This window comes from Vulpes lagopus, chromosome 1, assembly GCF_018345385.1.
Source record: "Vulpes lagopus strain Blue_001 chromosome 1, ASM1834538v1, whole genome shotgun sequence".
In the NCBI taxonomy this organism is placed as follows: domain Eukaryota; kingdom Metazoa; phylum Chordata; class Mammalia; order Carnivora; family Canidae; genus Vulpes; species Vulpes lagopus.
The window spans coordinates 180,785,849-180,810,323 of NC_054824.1; the positions used below are offsets into that span (position 1 = coordinate 180,785,849).

Consider the following 24,475-nt stretch of genomic DNA (forward strand, 5'->3'; position numbering starts at 1 on the left):
GCTGTGATCATAATACATGTATATTTGGTGAAAACTTCTACACATACACATATCTAATGAGTACGGCAAAAAATTAAAGAATTATTGTTTTTCCTTTGGTTATTATTCCAATTAGTGCTTCAAAAATGGATGCCTAGAACAGAGATGCTTTTAGAAAAGCAAAAGTCCATAAACTTTACTACATCTATTTCCTCACAGAGGGATTTAATTTGTCATCTGTAAGATGTGCATAATAACACCGTGTTGCTGTGCGGATCAGAAATCATTTATGTGAAATATCTGGCAAGCTTGGTACAAAGAGTAGGGCTTCAACAAATAGTTGGTCTTTTATTTTGTTTTAATATTTTCATTTCTTTATGCTTTTATTCTTATTTTTTAACGATTTTACTTATTAATTCATGAGAGACACACACGGGGGAGGGGGTGGCAGAGACACAGGCAGAAGGAGAAGCAGGCTCCATGCAGGGAGCCCAACGTGGGACTAGATCCCAGGTCTCCATGATCACACCCTGGACTGAAGGTGGCACTAAACCACTGAGCCACCCGGGCTGCCCAATGCTTTTCTTTTTAGAACAAAATGGTCATTATGATAAAGCAGGTAAACCAAGTTGTAACATTCACTTAAATATTGGTTTCAGTTAGACTATATTCAGAGACAATTTTGTGCCTTATTTCCCAGTATATTCCAAAATCCTCCGTGAGAGGATGTGAATTTCAAAAGCGTGTGTGTATAGGACAATTTAACAGTTGCTTCAATTCACCCCCGTTGCTCAACGGCACTTGGCCTGGAGAAAGGGCCGTGGAGAAGCAAAGAATCTCGAACCAGCTATTTTTGTTTCTTATTAGTAACGATATGGAAAGATTTGACAAATCATTATTAATGAAAAACCTCATTAGACATTATTTGACAAAACTCATCCAAAGAATGCAGCCAACTGTTTTTCATTAAGGAGTTTGAGATGGCGTAGGAGCAGAAAGACGATCTTTAATTTTATCCTTAGCCATTTATTTGTAAACTTCATCGTGGTATTTTTTTATTTCCTTGTAGATTCCTTTTGCAATAAAAATGACACCGGGTGCCTCTCAAATTCTTGCCCAAACAATTCAACGTGCGATGATTCTTCAAAAGACAACAATTGCCATTGTTCAGATGCAGCCATTCATGTGGACAAAGACTGTGACAACATGAGGAATCCATGCTTCTCCAATCCCTGTCAAGGAAATGCCACTTGTGTGAACAACCCAGGAGAAAGGAGCTTTCTCTGCAAATGTCCCCCTGGTTTTAGTGGGACAACCTGTGAAACTGCCATTGTTTACTGCGGCATAAGCCCCTGTCAACACGGAGGTATTTGCCATCAGGACCCTGTACATCCTATCTGCATCTGCCCTGATGGATATTTTGGAAGATTCTGTGAAAACGATCTTGATGAGTGTGCTTCCAGCCCCTGCCACAACGGGGCCATGTGCCAGGATGGAATCAATGGCTATTCGTGCTTCTGTGTCCCAGGATATCAAGGCAGGCTCTGTGACCTGGAAGTGGATGAATGTGTCTCAGATCCCTGTAAGAATGAAGCTACATGCCTCAATGAGATAGGAAGATACACTTGTATCTGTCCCCGTGATTATTCCGGTAAGTGTTATCACATTGGAATACCAGAGGATGCAATTAGCTTTCCCCTTTTTTTTAATATGACAGAAGCAGAGGTGACTTCTTATGCCTCATCCAATTGCTTATGAAAATGGTCTTGGCAGGAATTAATCACTAGATAGAAAGCTTCCTAAACCACCGAAAGTCCTCGGAGCCTGAGTGTTTGCCAACTGTCACTGTTGTTGTTCTAGATGGAGCCGTTACATTATTTAAATCTTATTTTCAGTCTAGAATTAGTGGGCTCTATGGGGCCTAGATTTCCAGGTCAGGGCCCTTCAAGTTTCCTCATGAGAAGATTTCTTTTGTCCTTGCTGAAGTGTGTCTGCAAATGCCCAAAGCCTGCCACGGCAGCCTCCTGGGAAGGCCCATGAGATGGATAGATGTTAGGGGACTCTAAAGTGCAACCAACAGATCAGTGATAATAAGGCTGACGGAGCATGGCAAATAAGATAAACCACAATTTTATTAATAAAGAAGTCACTTTTTAAAAAGTAAATAAGTCAAAAAAAAAATAAAAAATAAAATAAAAAGTAAATAAGTCACTTCTTGTTTAATTTCTTGGAAATAGCCAATAGTAGTACCTCATATCTATTAACAAAGTTTCTGTCGACATGGTATGTTATTACAGAATAACAAGATGACCATTCCCCACTAACAGGGTCATGCTATTTATTATCCTCATGCTCAGTCTCTGTGGTTCCCATCCTCCTGAACCAGTTACCCATCTTAATCACTTCTTCATGGTGACCGTCTTTCTTGCATTGTTTTCCTTTTTGGATTCTTTACAGTAAGGGAACAGCTCATGTAGTCTATGCTTTCTCACATTCATTCATTCTAACTTCTGCTCCCCACTTTCCTGTGCTTCCTGACTCACATCTTTGTGGCATTGTTCACATTTTAATGCCACTATCCCCTTATCTCTTGCCACTTTTGTAACCTCCTGTGGTATCTGGCTTTCAGCTTACCTTCTTCTTCTCTCAACCCTTTCACACTTCTTTGTCTTGTCATTATTTTCCCAAACATGTTAATAAGCAATACAATCATTTGGAAAGTACTTCTCTTCAAAATTTATACCAGAACCCTCCAGTATCATCTGCTAATATTACCCGTTCTAGAAATATCTCTTTTATAAAATAGCTATATCCCTAGTTGCTCTGACGTGAAATTTGCTCCCTTCCCCTCGATCCCCACCTACAACCAATCTTCAAAATCCATTTGGACCTCCAAGATGTCTTCCAATGAGCTCATCCACTCTGTTAGCAATGCCTTGGCTCATGTTCTCCTCATTTTGTGTATGCTTACTATACCACCTCCTAGACTCTACCTCCAGCCTCAAGTTGTTCTGAACAGTGACTCTGAAATCATCCTTCTAAAATAGCTCTGACTGTACCATTCCTTCTGAAGAAACTTGAAAGCTTCCCAACACGCAGGATAATTTTAACTTCTCATGGAAAACCCTCCACAGTGTGTCCCTTACATATAAGCCATATCTCTATAACCTCTTCCCCCAAAGCATTCCATTTTCCTGAACTGTCCTCATTTTTTCTTCAAGTGGTTTCCCTCCCTCTGGGATGTCCTTCCTCAATTCAGTGTCTACTCTGTGAAGCTCTGGACTTTCGGTACTTCATTCACCTCACACCTCACTCAAGAAGCATTTCTGATTTACTGTCTGCTGACATAATACTTTTAAGCTGCTATGGTAATTATTATTACTTCCGTAGTGGTTTGCACCTCTATTGAAGAACTCTGTCCTGTTCTTCAGATAAATGTATTTTTGTCTCCTTCCACTGAAGTATTAGTTCCTAAAGGACAGAAGTCACGTCTTATATTTATTCATCCATTCATCAATATTTTGGGGGTATTTATTATATGTCAGTCATTGTATTAAGAAGAGGCACTGTTCCCAAGGTTTAATAAATAATGGCTGCTTAATAAACCATTTCTGAATTGTTCTAATTGTCTGAATTCTTTTCATATATTTCTTAGCACCTCTTGTGGTAATGAAACTAAGGTAAATAGATTAACGTTTACCTTCTGGGTGCATATGTTATGATGGTAGAATGATGTGTTAAGTAGAAAATTATTTTACTGATTGCCTTTCATTACCAATACTAAGCTAAAAGTTATGAGGAACAGTGGCGAGGCTTTATGAAACAGTACTTAGTCGTGGAAATCTCCATATTTATATCCCAAATCCTCATATCCATTGTTGAAAATTGAGTTACAGAAATTTCAATTTCAGTTTTTAAAATTTTTGAGTAAACATAAGAAATAAATTTTTGTGGGGCTGGTGTAGTATTGTTTTTGTTTATAACGGACACTTTTTTATAAAGAATTTTTATTTATTTATTTATTTATTTATTTATTTATTTATTTATTTATTATTTGAGAGACGGAGAGAGAGTGGGCAAGAGAGAGAGAGAACACAAGCACGGTAAAGGGCAGAGGGAGAAGCAGGCACTCCACCGAGAGTCCAACTCGAACCCAGGACCCCGGGATCATGACCTGAGCCAAAGTCAGCAGCTTAACTAACTGGGCCACCGAGGCACCCTTATAACAGACACATTTAAAGACCACTATGGTTTATTAAGATAGTGTCTTCTATTTCCTGCTGCTAGTACCGCTATTGCAAATGGTAACTAAAAGAAACACACATGAGATCAGAGAAATGTTTCAGCCACTTTCCCTATAGTGTTTTGAAATAGTCTTATGATTGCAAAACACAGCTTGAAAAATGATGTTTTACAATGTGTTCTTACTTTTTACATTTCAATTAATTGGATTATAATGAATCCTTTCAGTGGTATAAATTTAGGCATAATAGATGTCAAGGGTATATTCCAAATGTAGTAAGGTACCTACATTATAAGGCACTTTACTCTACAATGAATTAATTTATACTGCGGATATATCATATTCCTACTGGGCCCAATGAAAATCAATGCTTTTTTCTCACTGTAGCACCGTAGCTCAGAGCCCACAACGAGGACACTTCCCTTGCCCAAACCATGGTATAATAGAGTTGTTCCTATTTGACTATGTTCTTCTCCTGTTTTCTAAGAAATCAGCTAAATTTTATTATTTTAGCTCTGCTGACATAAATGTAACTTGCTTACAGACAGTTTAGATGACACCCATCAGGCAGTAAGAATCATGTCTGTTATTAGCTGGTTAGGGTTATTCGGACACAAAGGTGTGATTTTAGGCTTGATCACCAATCTCCACAAGTAAAATAGCCTGTATTCTGGGAGCTCATCAGTGGTTTCCAGCCCTGACTAGACATTAGCCATTAGCTAGAAAGATCTGAAACAAAGATGCTCAGATTCCACCTTCGGAGGGTCAAATTTAATGGACAATTCTAATGTATAGCTAAGGCTGGGAGCCAGAAATTAGATTTATGTGAACTTAATTTAGAAACTTTTCTTGCAATATCCCATCATTTAGACCCACAAGGAGGCTGGCCTACTTCAGTGCCGTCTCATGGCTACTAGTGCTTGTGGCAATTAATGAGAAACCCAAAGAAGGTCTATAGGACCAAGGCCAGTTAATGAAGAAACCCAGAGAAGGTCTCTAGGACCAAGGGAAAGGCCAGAGCTGGGAAGAGAAGAAAAAGACTATTAGTAATCAGCATGGATACATAGGTACCCTGGCTCAACCCAGACCTCCCAATGAATCCTGGAAACTATTACAATAACCTAGCTGCTGTGTGCTACATCCAAATTTAGAGGCTCATAAAGAACGTGGCTTACAGGAAAAACCCTGTGCTCCTCAGAGCAGCAAAGTAAGAAAACATAATAAATTTTAAAAGACAGGGAGGTAGGAGAGGAAAAAGAGCAGTAGCAGACGGAGAGAGGGTTCCCACTGTGGGAATCCTGCTCTGTGCCCTCTGCTGTGCTTCCTAAGTGGTGATTCATGAACTCCAGAAATAGGCTCAGAGAGAGGCACTGAAGATGCTGGGGAGAATATGGAAGGCATAAGCAAAAACTCTACTTTAAGCTGGAAGTACACAGCTGCAAACTTTTTTTAATGAAAAGAATATTCAGCCTTGAGCATGTAACTGCTTTTAGTTCAAGTTTTTGCAATGTATCATTCTTTCACTGGGATCTTTCTTTAAAATGAGCAGATTGACAACTGAACATTTTCACTAATTTAAGATGCCTGAAATATGAGAAAAATGGGGCTACAAGAGGGTAGGGAAAAGGCAATTCGATGCATGATGAAGCAAAACAGTGTAGGCAAATATCTTATTTCCTCCATTAAAAAATGGGTTGTTGGCATAAAACAATCTTGTGGAAAATAAGAAAAAAACCACTTCGTCAAATTTACTTATTGACTGGAAGATGCATCTTTGTCTCAGAAATGAAAACATATGGAAAAAATTCATTTTATATTCAAGAAAAGGTGTTAGCGTGTGGAGACTAGTGAGAAGACTAGTTGGCAGACTAGTTAGGTAGAAAGCCCTGCAATGCCAGGGGTAAGACATTAGGACCTGGCCTGGAGCACTGACTGTAAGGATGAAGGGGAAGGTGGGTGTGGGCGTTCCTAAGAAAAAGACTCACTTGCCATTTATTAAAGCCAGGATATTCCCAAATGTATTGTATCCAAGAAAAGCTTAAAGTCTCTAATATGAAAGATAAGAATACATTACAAGTTCAATTTCCATTTCCAACTGAATAAATGTATCTCTATCATTTGTTCTCAAAGTTTAGCCTGCATCAGACTCACCCAGAGAGCTTATGAAAATAGAGTTTTTGATTTAGTGAATTTGTGGTGGGGCCTGTTCATTTATTACAAGTTCCCATGTGATAGTGATGCTGCTGCTGCTGGTGGTATGGGAACCACACTTTGAGAAACCACTGATGCAGGCAATTATGTGGATTTTCATGTGACAATACAAAGTTGTGTGTGTGTGTGTGTGTGTGTGTGTGTGTGTAGTACTTATCGATAGTTCTGGATAAATGATATGAATGAAAATAAATATCTATTGAATTCATTCAGTCATTAATTTTGTCAAAATACATACTCACATATGTATATTTATTGAGTTAGCTATTGTTACAGGTTCTGTGAATATAAGAAGAAAAGTGATGAAAGAGTCCTCCTACATTCTAGAGAGAAGAGATAGACATGTGTAAAATAAGTAATAAATAAAATATATGGTAGGTTAGGTGGTGATAAAGACAGTGGATTAAAGTAAAGGTGAAACAAAATGGGGGAATTAGGAATTGAACTTTAGGTTGAATGACCAGAGAAGGTCTTACTAAGAAGGTGACACATGAATAAAGTTCTAGAGAGGTAAGAAAGGGAGTCAGGCAAATGTCTTGCGGAGTAGCATTCGAGGCAGAGGAACAGCAGATGCAAAGACCCTGAGGTCAAGAGCACTGAAATGTTTGAGAAGCCGCAATGAAGCTGATGTGCCTGGAGTGGAGTGAACAAGGCGAAGGGGACATAATAGATTATTGGGGCTTGTGGGCCATTGTAAGGACTTTGCTCTTAATAAAATGAGAAGTTGTTGTATAGTTTTGAGCAGAGGATTGAAATAATTTGATTTAAGAAAATCACCTGCCTGGTTATGTTGAGGTTATTTTGAACCAGGTGGTTCGGTAGAACTGGGCGCCCAACAATACAGAAATCCAGGTCACTGGACTATTATTAAATAGGAAAAAACAAAAGAACAGTATCAAGTTTTAACAACAACATCATTTTTCCTCTTTTAAAATTTAAGATAAGAATCAACACAGAAGGTTCGTGGATCATGCCAACAAAATGTGAGCGTACCTTTCCTGTCCTGCTCTCTATTGCCCTCTGGTGGGACTTCTAGATTATTCCCGACAGGTCTCTCCAGACTAGTTGGAGCAGCAGGGTGGTTTTCCTCACTAGTTCATAGCAACCCCAGTGTCATACAGTCTATCACATGCACACCTGGAACTTCTTCTACCTCTCTGCATTACACGGTTACTCATTTATAATTTCCTATCAGAACTTCTTCTATTAATCATTTTTTAATGTTCTTTTCCGTATCTTCTCCAATAGTCCTCATCCATGCTGATGAAGAAGACTAACAGGTATGATGTCGCTAACTCTGATGCTGCCATTCCAGTGGCATTTATCAAAAGCATAATTTGAATTTCAGTCAATGTGGAGATTTGAATCTAGGCTTCATGTTCCATCCTTTCTAAATATATTTTTGATCGACTAAACCACTCTTCTAATGTCACCTTTTTTATGACAAATCATACAGATAATTTAATGTTCATGAAAATAATGTGGGGAAATAATCATTATATCATAAAATATAAGCTTATTTCATGAGAAAAATTGCTATTATCATTATGTTTACCACAATTACTGAAAGTTTTGTACTGATTACAAATTTAATACATAAATCATTTGATGAACTTAAATCAATTTATTGGGAATAAGTATTAATAGTCATTTATATAAAGACATACAATATGGAAGACATGAGTTTAAAGAACATTTAGGGAAAAAAAATAAAGAATATTTACGGAATCCCCAGATGGCTCAGCGGTTTAGTGCCTGCCTTCAGCCCAGGGCATGATCCTGGAGACCCGGGATCGAGTCCCACATCAGGTCCCCTGTGTGGAGCCTGCTTCTCCCTCTGCCTCTCTCTCTCTCTCTCTCTCTCTCTGTCTCTCATGAATAAATAAATAAAATCTCTTTTTAAAAAAGAAAACATTTAAATATCATTTTTGTGAGCAACTATCTAAATAGCTCACATTTTACTCACCGCCTAATATGTATCCCCATAATAAATATATTTCACATCCAAACGGTGAATAATGTGCACCAGCCAAAAAAGAATATATGAATTTCACAGGTTGTATCTTCATATTCTCAAAGGAAAATGACTGTTTTTCTATATGTTCTTAATTATGAAATGGATCATTTTTGTGATGTCCTATAAAAACATTACACACTTGTTCAGGCTTTTACTCAAAACTAGAGTCATGTGAAATCTTTTATGAAGAAATGAAGATACTGGTTTTTGACAGATGTTTGTTGAATGAGTGAACAAAGTAACAAATATTATTCACTCAGCAAGTATTTATGACCTACTTGCATGTCACTGGACATTGTGCCAGGCCGTGGAGACTTAAAGATGACCATGACAAAATTTATCCCGGACAAAATATTCAGTTTATTCTGGGAGGAGGTGTGCAAACAAAACTTACAGTCTCTCTCCTAACAGAATGCTGAGGAGGCACAAGGAAAGGAGCCTGTGACACGGCTTAGGGTCAGGACAATCTTCATAGAAAACATGGCCTAAGAGCAGAGCAAAAATGCAGTTCTTTCAGGATGTTGAACTGAAACTTGGGTCCTCTGAATACATTTATTAGTATTATTATTGTATGAGTAATAATGAGCTGAATAGCAATAGCTGACTGCAGAGGTTTTAGAGAGGAGTGAATGTCTCATCTGTCATATTTGCTTTGACAACTGGTTTGTCTACAAACTACTAGGTTGACCAGGTAGTTGTGCTTGGCCTGCTCCATTTAACCTCGCTGAGTACCTCTCGTAGTGACTTCCAGTCACCACAATCAGTAGGGTGTACGGGCAGGTCTGAGTGAGGAGGGGATGAGCAAAAAAATATGTAGTACTATGAAACATGGGCGCAATGGAAAGACTGTGGGATGTGGAAGTAGAAGACAGAGCTTCCAGTCCCAACTTTGATGCGTTCTAGTGGTTTCTAGTGGTTTGATATTGGACAGTAATTCTGAGCGTCTGTGTCCTCATTCTAACCTAGAGGCATAATATCACCTAATTCTCAGGGTCCTGGCAACAGTGAAATGATTTGCTGAAAGCTTTTCCATAACCTATGAAGCCATGAAAATGCTGGTTGCCACTAATTTAGTATCTTTAAATACTGATGCTCCTTGAAATGCTCTAACATTTAACAATATTTACCTATACTCCTTACAGGAATCCTTTCCTCATCCTGAATTTCTTTCTTTTTTGAATATATTAGAACCATACTCAGAGACAGATTAACTGAGGTCATAATCTCTGTGCTCTGTTTACAAGTTTCAACTGGAAAAAATACAATATGTGTAGGCAAGAATTTAATTTCTGAAGCTGCCAGATAATAAAATGAAGGATTGTAGAATGGACTAGTACTGTAACATTTCAAATATGCAGAAGGAGTAACAATTATCCTAATGAACAAAAATCACAAGAAAGATAATTGTTATGATTAAAACATTATAATCACAGAGGTGTGAAATGTATAACATCGGCCTATTTCACATAAAATGCAAATATCATAATTTTCCTATTATCCTCCCAAGAAACTCACAAGATTAAGCAAAGTAAAAACCACTGATAAAAGCAGAGCGTGGGGCAGCCTGGGTGGCTCAGCGGTTTAGCGCTGCCTTCAGCCCAGGGCATGATCCTGGAGACCCGGGATCGAGTCCCACATCAGGCTCCCTGCATGGAGCCTGCTTCTCCCTCTGCCTGTGTCTCTGCCTCTGTCTCTCTCTGTGTCTCTCATGAATAAATAAATAAAATATTAACAAAAAAAAAAGCAGAGCGTTTTTCAAACATAGCATCTTAGAGACTTTGAACTGGGTTACTCCGAATTAAAGTTTGTACATGTTTTACTAATTTTATATGTTAAAAAATATACATACACGTACACATTAAATAGAGGCAGTAGATCGAGGAAGGCACGCATATTAATTAGGAATGTAATATTTCAAAATGCAGATGAGGCCTTCGCAAATGTTACGATATTTATGATCGGAGTATGGTGGGAGGAAGAGCATACAGATGGACTTAGGAGACAACATCTGGAGAAGAAGGAAGGAAGGAAGGTGGGTTTGTCCACACTGGGAGAGGCAGTAGGACATGGGGAAATAGAGAATTTCCGTACTCCTCAAAGTAGCATCAGATTCAAGAAAGCCCAAGAACGGGCTCCCTATTCTCTGCTCTTAGGGCTGGCAGGCAGGAGCCAGACTTTGTGCCCCTAGAACTTGCTCTAGCCTCCCATGATTTTTCTAGAAAGATGAGAATACCAAAAGAGCGTCAAGAACACTCTTCAACCTGCACCGATGATCAAAGGAGTGGACAGGAGGCCAAAGACCATCAGGATCAAGAACTCCACCAAAAACCGAGGTTAAGGTTGACAGCAGAGGTTCCTGCAGTTGTGTCGCTCTGGGAAAACAAGACCTGTAGAAGCGAATACGATTCCCAGATCTCCGGTGACAAAATAAGAAAATCAATTAATTCATGAAGAAAATGGTACATGCTGCACTCGAGTGAGGGCCTTGGGGCACAGTACCAGAGACGGGGGCTCGAAGGTTCGGGACACTAGGCTCCACATGGCCAAGGGTGCCTAGTCCCCCGGGGCAGGTGTGGGGGGACCTGCTGGCGCACGGGCCTGGGGACCCCGGAGCCCCCCAGCATCCTGCCCACCTCAGTCCCTGTTCTGGGCTGAGCCCCGGCTCTGGGGAGGCCGGTGCCCCTCCTGGGCCCTTGCGGAGAGCCAGGCATCTGTGCACGTCCAGCCTGCATCTGCACCAAGGACCTGACCTCCAGGAGCCCGGGAGCTCGGGAGCTCTGAAGCCTTGCTTCGTGGCCCCAGGATGCCCTGGCATAAAAGACACCTGGGATCAGTGTGTCTCCAAGAGGCCTGAGTCCGCACCAGACAGCACGTTCAAGGGGGTCTGTGGCCAATTTGCAGCCACAGCTTCCAAGTGAGTCACAGGGTTGGGGCTCCCCTGCTCCCAGGAGGATATGCAGGTGGTTGGCGCCAGACCCCAGCTCCACGGGCCTGGACAGTCCTGGCTGTTGAGGACTTGCTGAAAGGGTATCACAGGCCTTGCCAAGGGGGCGGTTCAGGGAAGTCAGGGATCTGGAAGGCGTCCTGGGTCTGGAGAGGCCAGGTCACCGGGGTGCGCCTCAGAGGGAATAAGCACCTGCCTGATTCCAAGTCCCAAACCACCTCGTGAGGACCATTCCCCTTGAAGGCAGGTCTGGGGGAATTTGACCATCTTGCCAGGGCCAGGTGGAGCAGGCTTGTCTGGGGATCCTCCAGCAAGACACATGAGGGAGTCCTAGTACCTGGAGAGGCCTGGCTGCTGGGGTCTTGGTGCCAGAGAGCTAACTGGGCATATTGGGCTGGCACAGCTCTCTGGAGCAACCAGGAGCAACCAGGCCAGGAGCGGGTTCAGGAGAGACTGAGTCCCTGTGGTGTTCTCTGGGGGGAAACCAAGCGTCTGTGAATGTCCAAGGCCGAACCTTCACAAAGAGACTCTATATCCCCTTGAACCAGGTATCTCTGGAATTCTGAAGCCTTACTTGGAGGGGACCAGGGCACCCTGGAATGAGAGACATCTGGGATCCCTGGTTCCTGGAGAGGCCTGGGTCCCCATCACATCCAAATGGGGAGTGACTATTGCTTGTTGCCAACTTCGTAGCCATAGTATCACATTGTATTGTGGGGGGGGGGGCGGGCCCCCTCCACCCACGAGGCTATCCAGAATGTGAGGCTGCACCGGAGACCTCAAGCTTGAAAGGCTCCAGATGCCCAAGGCCTGGAGAGAAGACCATAGTGCATATCTGTGCAGTGCAGTTCCAGGTAGTCAGAGATTGCAGTAGAATCCCATCAAGAGATGCCAGTTCCTTGGAGTGGGGATTTAGGGAACAAAGCATGGAATTCCATCCTTAACTTAGCTATCGGCACCTGGTCCCCTGGAGGCAATCTAGTGGGAATATAACTGTCTTGCCTGGGCTTGGTAGATAGGCTGGTGTGAGGATCCTCCAATGAGAGGCCAGGGAGCCCTGGTCCCTGGAAAAGGGAAGCAAGATCACTGGAGTGGACTCCTGCAGTAATAATAAAATATTAATAATATTTATAAATGAAAATGATAAAATAAATACAGTAAATAAATATTATAAAATAATATAAAATATAAATCAATTTTCATATTTCATCAGAATTAATCACTGATAATTACATTGATTTCATATGCACTAAGAGAGAAAAAAATCTGCAACTAAAATATAATACAATGCCAGGACACTCTTGATTATAAAATGCATCATAATTCTTAGATTTAAACTTAGGACAGAAAAAAAAGAGCAGTCTTCAAATTGATAAAATTCAGTCATCTTTCGGGGGATGAATCCTACACTTATAAAGTCTACTTTAAATGACTGTTTTGTAAAAGGTATTTGTTTCTCTTTGGTATCCTCAGAAAAGATATATCTAAATGCACAAGTTAGAAATAATTGGGTAAAAACCCACAGATGTTCCTATTGAAAACAAAAAAAAATCTGCCTTTAATCTCTCATAGCATCTTGCTGATCGATATTATGCTTTTTTCACACTATTAATCAGAGCATGAAGTCATCAGCCTCTTCACTCTTTGCTCTTAGGTTGTTAAAAATATTATAACTATGATATAGAGGAGAAAAATGTAGTATAAATCTATAGCTGTAATGGAAAAATGGGGCTACAGTACCTCTTTGCCCTGATATTTGGTCCAGACCTGCACCGATAATTGTTGTAGTCAATACAACACGCATCATTCTTCAAATAACCCAGGAATAGTGTGTATAATTCTTGTTCAAAAGGAAATATTGTGCATAGAGGCCTGTTAGATATTAAATTTTGGGGTGGACTCTGAAGCTTAAGATGATAACCAAAAGCTAGAGTATAATTATTTCCGAAGCATGGGCTCTGCAGATAATGAGAAAGGTGTTCAGAGTGGTCTGTCAATGCCACGCTGCATGTGCTGCGCACCCTCTCCCCACTGTGATGAGTGCTGAGCACATCAGTGACAAGACCTGCTCTAGGCTGATAACATATGATGTGTGCTATCTCGTGGCACAGAAGCTTAACATTGATCTATAGTTGCTGAAAAATGCATATTGAGGTGCAGAAATCTCTAAACCCTGATCAGAAGTTTAGGGCACTATCATTGAAAAACACTATTTTGTTTTAAACATTTGTCAGAGCCATAAATTTGTCTTTCCGGCTTTTGATTTAGAGTGGGCCCCGGGCTCGCAGAAGCATTGAGGACCTCTCCTGGCAGACCAGATTGCCTTCCAGGACAGATGGTGGATTCGTCCATAGCTATGACTGGATCATTCATTCAAAATTCATTGAGCGTTCTTTTTTTTTTTTGGGGGGGGGGAGCACTTTCTATATTTAAGAATATGCACTAAATGCTACGGATCTTAGTGTTGAAGGACAAAAAAAAATTCACTGTGATGGTTTTGTAGATCATATGAACAAGTAAGCATTTACAGTAAAATATAATACATATTTTTATATTACAGGAGATTATTAGAGAACTGTGGAGTGGTACCTAAGGTAGATATAAGCAGTTAAGTATAGTTTCCAGCACCGTGTATATACTTAAACTCAATTTTTCAGAACTAATTAGAAATAACTGAGGTGGGGGGGGAGTAGGAATGACGAGTGGGATATTACAAGCAAGGGGCAATACCTATATGCAGCCTAAAGACATGAGAGACAGTGGAGCTGCAAGAGCATCATTGTAGGCAGTACAAATAGGGTCTGCATTTTTTTGAATCTTCTATCTCATGCCAAGGTTTTATCCTGGAGACAAGAGGAACTGTTTATAAATTTGGCACAGTGATATAATCAGATTTGTATTTTATAATGATCACTCTCAGAAATGTAGAGAATGACTTGAAAGACAGAAATCAGGAGGAGTAAGAAAAGAAGAGAGACAGTAAGCATGCGAATAAGGTTGTGGCAATGGGGATGGCCTTCTAGACCCATTTCCGTGGTGGGAATGGCAGGATTTGGTGACTAATTGGAATGCGCAAAATAAAGACAAGATGATGATAACTCCTAGAAATCTGGCTTGGGTGATTTGGAGATAATCCCATTCATTGAGAAGAGAAGTTCGTCAAGGAAAGGGGTATAGGGAATCATAGAGGGTGGATTGAGGAGAGTTTATATTTGGAATTGCAGAATGATGACTGTTGGGATAGGTGGACAAGACAACCTATGGATAATGGGAATCAGAAGAGTAATCTTCTAGGTCCATAGTCTTTTCTTAAATGCAAGTTAAGTTAAACACATTTTCATTTTTTTTCCAAAGTGCCTTTAATTCCTTTGCCTTTGCTGGAGTTTGGCATTTATCTGATGAAACCACTTTCTATGCAACCCTTATTAAAGGTTTGTTTTTGGTTTTTTCTTCAGCTTTAAGGACCAAGAGGGAAGTTTGACTTTCTCACTAACTCACTCCCGAAAGACCACTGGTTCATTATTGACTTACCCCTTACACCACTCTTTTCTTTTCTTTACAAGCCATTATTTCTTAACCTCCAGGACACTCCCAGTATTTGCAATGACTTCTGTTCTTTCCCGCCAACTCCTTCACATTCGGTTCAATTCAGCAAAATGTGCTAAACACCTGTCAGGAGACAGGTGTTTGCTACACACTGAGAATGTGTATCCTTGAAGAACGGAAAGCACTGGGCTGTGATGTAGCTTCATGGCTAGTAGCACAGGTTCTAAATTGAACTGCCTGTAATCTAATCCCGGCTCTACCACTTTCTACCCTTTTGGTCTGCATCAGGTTTCTTAACTTCTCTATGCTTCAGGTTCATCATGAAGAAAAATGAGCATAATGATAGTATCTCATGGATAATTTTTTGAAGATCAAACAAAATCAAATAATGTACATAAAAAACTTAGCACAGTACCTGATGTGAAATAAGCTTTCAGTGAATCTCAGCTATTACACTTAATAATAAGAAAGGATCCTTGCTTTAGAGCAAGTTGTTGGAGATAAGCAAGTGACAAATAATAAAGTAAAATGCTGTAAATGCTATGAAAACAAAAGAAAGTGGAACCAGTAAGGAAATCAGGGAATGCTTCCCTGAGGATGGGGCATTTAACATACGTCTTAAAGGATGATTTCATCAGATGGACAAGAAAGAACCTTCCAAAGCCTATGTTTTGGAGTTAAATATACTCTAGCTTTTGGTTATCATCTTAAGCTTCAGAGTCTGTCCAAAAATTTAATATCTAACAGGCCTCTATGCATAATATTTCCTTTTGAACAAGAATTATATGCAGAAATTATATATTCCTGGGTTGTTTGAAGCATGTTGTATTGATTAGAACAATTATCAAGAACCTTGTACACAATCGATGTATCCAAACTCTTGGAGGTAGGGCTATATGGGGAGTTTGAGAAAAAGAAAATAATCTGATACGATTGGTGTATAGAGTGATGATAGAATTGTGAAAGGAAATGAAACTGGAAGTATTACCAAGGTTTTTAGTTGTCAAAATGAGAAGTTTTGCCTTTATCCAAATTTAGCTAGGAGCTATTGCAGAATTTTATAGACCATGCTCTTCCAATTTCTTGAGCTTCCTATTTTAAAGGACCTCCATCTCTATCCCACTACAGCCAGCCGTACCCTGATGTGGCTTCCAGTTGGACCCTCTCATCATTCCAAATTGCCTTACCACCAAAGTTCTCACCACAACTTGAGTTTCCAATGTCCTTTCCTTTGGTTGAATTCTTACCTCATTTTTAGCAGCACATCAACCAGCTGGCTTCTCCATTCACATACTGTCCAAAGCTCCTTTTCTATTTTGATATCTCCTTGCGAGCCTGGACTTTGTGGAGAGCTGTTCTACTGATGTGCCTGTACTGTTCTCTAAACCTTGTTCTTGACCTGTAATTATTTCCTTGAAGCTCTCCAATTCTGGAAAACCCCTCACTGTCTACTCTTTCCTCCTAAATTAAAGTCTATTGATCTACCTCAAATATTTACTGCCTAATCTGGGATGTATATTTACTATTCCTCACTAGCTACTTATCTGTCCATTGTAGCCCTTTAAAAAAATCATATTTGGTATAGTGATTGCTCCAAATTTGTCCAGCCTCTAGCTCCTGTACTCTCGGTATGCCATCTATATTTGTTTTAATGGAATTTGAAGCTTTTCCAAATTCCCTTCCAGGAATATGTTTGCTTCCAAAGCCTTTTTAAAAAAAATTTTTTTTCTGTCTACCCTGAGGAATTGAAGAAGGAATAGGAAAGAATGAATAGATTATAGGTAATACCTACATTCCTTGAGCATTGACTATAATCCAACCTTGATATTAGCAATGGCAGAGCAGAGCTTAGACCTGAGTAGTGTTCCTTCTCCTCCTCCATGATGAATGGCAGATGAAAAGGGAAGAAGGAAAGTAATAATAACTCATACAGTTCTTATAATTCCCTAATTCAGCATGATACAAAAAGTACTTGTTGTACTCCTTTGAGAAAGCATTTTATCTGCCTTGCATGCTTCAATAAGCATTCTCATAAAACTATTTAATTTCCGTCTACCCAGATCCTGTGTAATTTTCTCTGCTCTACCGTTGTGTACTATAGTGGCTTGGGAATCATGTGTGTCCTGATGTCTTTCCAAAGTTCTATAAGTGGAGACAACATCTCTCCTAGGATCCATCCCAACACTTATCTGGGGTAGTATTAAATTCCCAGCTCACCTAGGATGAGGCTATGGAGTCAGAGACTTCAGCTCCAGCTTCATTTTTGCTACATCTTTAACTCTCTGCTACATCTTTAACCCTCTGCTACATCTTTAGCTCTCTCAGCTGAGGTGGACCACAGACTGAACAGTTCTGCTCATTTGAATATTCTACTCAAATCTTTCCCATCTCAGATCTGTGTATCAATCAGGTTTTGGGTCAGGAAAAAAAAGAACTTATTTTATGTGTATCAGTTATAAAAAGTTTAAATGGGAATTAAGGGCTTGTACAGAGGGAGGCTCCATAATTTGTGGATTCTGCTGCAAAATAAGAACGTGGGAACCCCCCCCCTTGTTCAAAAATTATTAAGAATTTCAAGATGGTGACAGAAAAACAAACCAAGCAGGAGACTGTTAGGATCCAACTGTGACCTCTCCCAACACATAAATTCCTCTGTTGAAGTTCTGAACCCTATGTCAAAGTACCTCAGACTGTGACCTTATTTGAAAACAGAGTTCTTGCAGATATTAGTTAAGTATTTGGCTGTGAGAAAATTTCTGAACTTCTTCTAACAGTTAATGCAAATTGAGTAGTTCAGAGTGAAACTATCCCTGGCTGTCAGGAATTAATGATCTGACATCTAGGTCACCTATATTTACGTAGGGATGCCTCTGTGGATATTAGCACAGTATTCACTATAGTGAGTTACCAAAGCTAATGACATCAGGAATTTTTTTTCCTGTCCTATACTTTCTTCTTTTGGTGCAGAGTTCTCCTTGTCCTATGTTATTTTTTTCCATACCCTTTCTATTTTCTTATGTTTCATACTATTAACTATTAATGAATTCCAACAGATTGGTTGGGTCCCTGGGTGGGTTTTTGTGAAAGAATTTTACAATTATGAATTTTCTATTTCTTAGACAATCAACCACAGAAGTGCTACTCACTGTGACTCTATCAATTTCTATTACTATATATAGTTATAATAACATGGTGCTGTACTTATTAACACGAGGCATAAAATGAATGTTTCCAGATAGATTGACCCCACAGTTCAGGTGTTTTTGAAGGTTGATTAATTGTATATTTAATGGATATAAGCATGTGACAAACAATAAGCATCCAAATGAAAAATGAAAATCATAGTTATCCAGATGTTTAATCTTTGAAGCCAGCATCTGGAAATACAGAGACATCTGGATGACTGATTGCACTTACCACATTTCATCTGGCTACTTTGGCATCACACAGACATTGACCCAATCATTTTTGTCTATATCAGCAGCAGTAATAAGCTGCAATAAAAAGCATATCGTTAAGTACTATCAAGTCAATGCCCATAAATCACCCCAAAGTAACTAGCTGATTTGAAATTGCATCTAAACTCTTGAAATACATTCTTATAGGTATATTAGGGTAACTTTAAAACTAAAGTTTTTGAGCTACATCATATAAGTGGAGCTTCAGAATTTAAAATAATGGTTTATAATATATTTCTTCAGCACTAGGAAGTAATCTGGGTATATATCAGATGAATATGTGAATTTTATTTGAGTAATAAAATAAAATTTAGGAAAATTTTAACAAGTTCTAAACCACTGGTTTGGCTTTATATGTTAATACTTTCCAGCAAACATAGATGACTAAAATACTAAAGGACATAGTTCAATATCATATAGGCAAAGACTCTATGGACAACTGGATGGACAAAAGAACGGGAATAAGTAGTGTGAGGAATTGCAGGAAGACAGTCATTGGGGAGTAAGAGACACAGGGGAGAATGCATGTGAAATCACTTTGCCTTGACCTTACATATGGCAGGTGTAGAGTAAGTGCCAGTGGCCCTCTAGTTAGAGAACATAATGGGAACCCACGTTGACTGAACATTCCTGGGTGGGCATAGTATGCTCTGCTTAAAGTTACGATTGACCATTGTCATTTCAGGGGAGGTAATTTTGTGCCTTGTAAGTACTGAAAACTAACCCATTATCATTTCAGTTGCTATATATGTTAAGAAAATAATCATAAGAAAAAGTATTTTAAAGAACTTACTATTTTTGTCTTAGGTACATTCTTGGAAAATAGAGATATCTATTATCATATTATTTTGCATGGCAGAAATAGAGATAAAGCATTGCTGACAAGCCATTTCAGAAAGAGAATGTGAATGAGAATTGCAGATCTGCTGGCCAGTTCAGTGTTCTTCTCTGGACCTTACTGATGCCAAGTAGAACAGATATGATTGATCTCATTCCCAGACCAGGTCAAAAATAGCCATGTCTCAAAGAGCAAGCTATTTACCTTGCAACAAGTACTGTTCCACAGCTTTCTATTTTTATCAACATAAAATTTAACTTTTAAGTTTTTTTCTTCTCAAAAAACATCAAATTTAACATGCTGGCATTCCTTTCAACTTAGAATCTAGTCAGAGTTGTAAATGGTCAGCAGAGTGAGACTTTTCTACTGCTTTTTCTGTCAGGAAAGGGGACACATAATCAAACTACTAACAACGTCTGAGTCATTTGAAAATCCTTCAATATCATTTTAATACACAATTTATTATCCTGAGTTATAGGCATAGAAATAGAGGTAAGTAAATATAAGTATCCCCCCTTCTGTATCTTTTAAAAACGTAGGCAAATTTGTTGTACATCAAATATGACTTTGATAGATTCAGCAAGGTATTTTGTTATCTCCATGTGAGTATGTTTGTAAACCTCACCTTCTTTTGTTTGGTAATAATCTTCACTTACTATTTGGAGGGGAATACATAAAGATTTTTTTTATGTAACATTACCTTAAAATGAAGTAGCTCCTGGTAATGCCACTAACTAAATAAGGTTTAAGGCACAAACTGATTTCCTATTTTAAAATAGTATTTTACAACACTATAGAAAATCTAAATGTGAATAAATTCCATGCAAAAGGAGCACTTAAGGAAATAATTGTGATTATATTTGTACAATAAATATTGTATAACAAGTATTGGTTTTTTTTTTCTAATGATATTTGCTATGTTCCACCTACTATCATAAGCATTTTAGAACACACTATAATTGTAATAATAATCCTGTAAGATAATTACAAGTACTGGTCCCATTTTTCAGGTGCAGACACTGAGTATGGAAAGGTTAAGGAACTGCTCATGGTCACACAGCTAATAAGTGGCTGCACCTAGATTCCCCACCCAGCTCATTTGGCTTTGGAGTGTGAGCGTTTGCCCACTTCTCTATAGGATGCCACACTAACTTTTAAAAATAATTTAGAAACATTGACCAGTCCCTTTTAAGCTTCCAACAAAAGTACAATTAACAATGACTTTGTTCTAAAAATGCCTCGTCTCAATCGACTAAAAAGCCACAAGCTGTTATATGAAACAGTTCTTTGTAAGTAGCAGCTGCTCTGCATTGTGCAACTTCGCACAAGCATGCCAAAAAGTGAATATCAATTACAATTAAAGAGGAAAATTATTTTGGGTAACATAACATTTGACAAGAGCCTTGGTAAATAAAGCACTGGCTAAGCACTGGGAGCTAAACTATTAATGCTGTGCTAAAACTTCTTTCTTCTGTGCTGACTTTCTTCAAAGGTGTGAACTGTGAAGTGGAAGTTGATGAATGTCAGTCCCAGCCCTGCCGAAACGGTGCCACTTGTCGGGATGCTCTGGGGGCTTATTTCTGTGACTGCAGCCCTGGATTCCTAGGTTATGACTGTGAGCTCAACGCTGATGAATGCGCCAGTCAGCCCTGCCTCCATGGAGGGCTGTGCGTAGATGGGTACAACAGGTGCGTTATCTCCTGTGTTTGGGTGATTGGCTTGGAGAGAACTCACAGGCCAACAGCTTTTGCAGAACCACTCTGCGGAATTTGGAGATCTCATGTCCTCAGCTTAAAATGTTTGCATTGCTTTACACTTTAAGTGACCAAAAGTAGTACCTTTCAGATTTTACTTAAAAATGCATCTTTCGGAGATCATTTGCCCCAAAAGTGAGGATTCTCCAAGTCTCTCTTATAATCCTTCCTTTAGAACTTGTATAGTACAGAAAAGGGCCAGCTTTTTAATTCCATGAAATACAGCTGTTGTAGATAGGGAAGGTGCAAAAACAAAGCTAGAGATCAGGCTATTTGTAAATATTAGGTTGTATTTACATAATACCAAGCATATAAATCAAGGGGTGAAAACAAATCCTTTAGGAATTTTAAATGAGCAGTGTTGGAAAAGGCAGTGATATCAAATTGATTGTATCTTGAGTTTTCAGGCTCTCGGGGAATTGGGTGAATTCCCAATATATACTTTAAAGAGAGTATAATGGCGAGAAGTAGCCATGTGATCCTGCTCCAAAGTAGATTCTATCATTGGCTTTTCAGTAAAATAATAAACAAACAAATGAATAAATGACACCTTAATACAATATATATAATAAATTTAAGTAATGGTAGTTGAATTCATAAAAAATATTTTAGAGAACTTTCTGATACTTTTTTAATAGGCTCCACTCAGTGTGGAGCCAACATGGTGCTTGAACTCATGACCCTGAGATCATGAGCTGAGTTGAGATCAAGTCAAATGCTTTAACCGATTGAGCCACCCAGGTGCCTCTAATACTTATTTTAACTATAAATATTGAGTTATCAAGTGCATAACAATTTGAACAGCATTAGTACTTAATGTCTTGTTGGATCTTCCAACAGGTCGGTGGAAGGTAAGATGAGCATTAATATTTTCCCATTACATTAAGGCGTCTAAAGTTCAAGGAAGTTAGGTGATTCCCACAAGTTCACACAGCTAATTCTTCACAAAGGAAGGATTAGAATCCAATTCTCCTTTATAAGTAAGATTGAATTGATCCCAAATCTGAGTTTCAAAGAGAATCGGACTCAAAAGAGGAACAGTAGTAAAAGGCACAGGTACTTCAACTATATCCAGCAAAATGATGTAGTTTTAAATAGAACAACGTGGGCTGCCTGGGATTAGTGGCTGACTCGGTTTCAGCTCAGGTTGTGATCTCAGAGTCGTGGGATTGAGCTCTGAGTCAGGCTCCACACTGAGTGTGAGGTCTGCTTAATATTCCCTCCCTCTCCTCCTGCCCCTCCCTTCTCTCTCAAATAAATAAATAAATATTTAAAAAAATAGAACAATGTAGTTGTATATTTCTTTTGTAACCTATAAAGCCTAACTTTTAACCACATTCCACATCTTGCCTCTGACTTTCAGTTTTAACCAAATCATTCTCCAGGGGCAAGAATATACATTCCTGAAGGCAGGTTACTGGCCAACATGCAGTTTCCAAACAGGCACTCCAGAGGAAGAGCAGGAGGTCCTCCCATCAATGCTTTGCTGTCTCTAGAAAGCATCAGGACAGAAAATACACGAAGCTTTTGCTTCCTATGGAAATGCAAGCAGAACAAGGCTAACTCCCGCCACCTTTCATTTTTTCCACTCATGTACCATGAATAATTTCTCTATTTTACCTTTATCTTTCTTACCACCTAAGAAGGTAAGATTATCTTTCTTACCACCTAAGAAGATTGAGAAGATAATCACAAGATCAACAAATATAACTTGATTTTAATTCCCCACAACAAAAAAACTAACAAATTTGCTGTGAGGCTAATGGAAAGTCAGAAACCACACACACACACCACACAGACATACACACACACACAAGGTTCTTGTAGACCAAAGGAATATGCAAAGAGAGTTTCTAATTCTGGGAATTGAGGCCCACTGGCCAGCCTTAAGTACATGGTTCTTCTCCTTAATGTCTTATATGTAGTAGCTTTTTAGTAAATATTTTTAATTAGTAAGAGGATTTCTCACTAGAAATATATATAAAAATTATAATAATATATTATACTTGCTAATATTTCAGTTTCCTTTAGCGAAATATTAATATCTGTGTTTGGTGATAAATATGCACATAAGCCATAGTGAACAGGACTCCAACTCTATAAAATCATAGGTGTTCTTTCAATGACCAGACCTTCATTTTATCTGGGTCAAGTGTGCAAGCTCACATTTTTACAATACTAAATCCTTGAGATCCCATCTAAATTAAAAACCTCCTCCTGATAAAATCAACAAGTCTCTCTATCAGATTTGTGTTTGGGATATCAGATAATCTCACCCAACCAATGAATGTTTAGAAATAACAGGACTCAAATATTTCTGTAATCTAAACATAAGAGAACATAAGTCACAATCCATATAAAAAAGGGCTTCTCCTGTTTTTTAAATAATTTATTGTTTCATTTTTCATAAGGGACCTTATTAATGGGCTGTATATAAAAAGAATGGCACAGTGGTATAAATCATTCTTTACTGCCTTCCAAATATTAACAACTTTATTTAGTACTACTTGGTAGTAATTTAGTCAGTATTTTCTGATGCTTCAGATACTGTGTCTATTCTGTATATACACATTTAATTATCACAATAACCCTCGACATAGGTATTATTATTTTCAATTTATGGATGAGAAAACTGAAGTAAATAATCATGGTTTCCCAATAATTTTGCACGAAGCCATACTATAAAATTTAAAAGATAACCAGATATTAGTGTGGAAATACATAACATTTTCAGGCTTATAGAGATAATTCCCCAGAATTTTTGAGATAAGTATTAAAACCATGCCTTGGGTCTCAGATTGATGGACAGAGGAAGAGACATAATAAAGGTATTTGATCTCAATATGACCAAAAGTTGATGTGAAAATTTCATTTTACTCTCCAGCTATAGCTGTAACTGCACGGGTAGTGGATTCACAGGGACACATTGTGAGACCCTGATGCCTCTATGTTGGTCAGAACCCTGTCATAATAATGCTACATGTGAGGACAGTGCTGACAATTACACTTGTCACTGCTGGCCTGGTAAGTGGCAAAGTATCTTCCAACTTTTTTTTTTTTTTTTTTTTTTTGCTTAGAATAGAAACAAATCACTTATAGCAAATATAAACTAAAAATTCTTGTTGTTAAAGGTTTAAAACCAACTCTTCTACTTATCATTGTTTAATTTAATTGTATTCTTCATTGCTCACACATACCTATTGGTGTACTATGTATTGTCTAAAGTAGGTTACTAAACTGCCCGATCTTCAGAACTTTCTAGAAGAAACAGAGAGGAAAAATGAATTGAAGAATCAATTTCAGCATGGTCTTCATGGAGAAAAATTCACTTGAAGATGCTTCCTTTTCTTCCAAGATGTTTTCTGTGATAACTAGAATATATTGAAACCCATGAAACAATATTAAAATCCTAGGAGATTGTGTTATAAGTCATTGAGCCAGTCGACGTAGTTATGATGGTCCCCATAGAGGATATAGAATGATAT

General features: G+C 38.7%; 1 protein-coding gene across 3 annotated transcripts in view; it reads left to right on the plus strand.

Moving 5' to 3' along the window:
- Positions 1 to 1,071: 1,071 nt before the first annotated feature.
- CRB1 (crumbs cell polarity complex component 1) overlaps positions 1,072 to 24,475 on the plus strand; it is a 141,872-nt gene continuing 118,468 nt past the window's right edge. Inside the window, exons 1-3 of one of the 3 annotated variants that reach the window (XM_041764851.1) lie at positions 1,072 to 1,630; positions 20,729 to 20,924; positions 23,875 to 24,014. In XM_041764851.1, the coding sequence (XP_041620785.1) occupies positions 1,186 to 1,630; positions 20,729 to 20,924; positions 23,875 to 24,014 (781 nt within the window). In that variant the 5' untranslated portion in view covers positions 1,072 to 1,185. The remainder of the gene's footprint in view (positions 1,631 to 20,728; positions 20,925 to 23,874; positions 24,015 to 24,475) is intronic. The other 2 variants (XM_041764832.1, XM_041764841.1) reach the window with 2 other exon arrangements.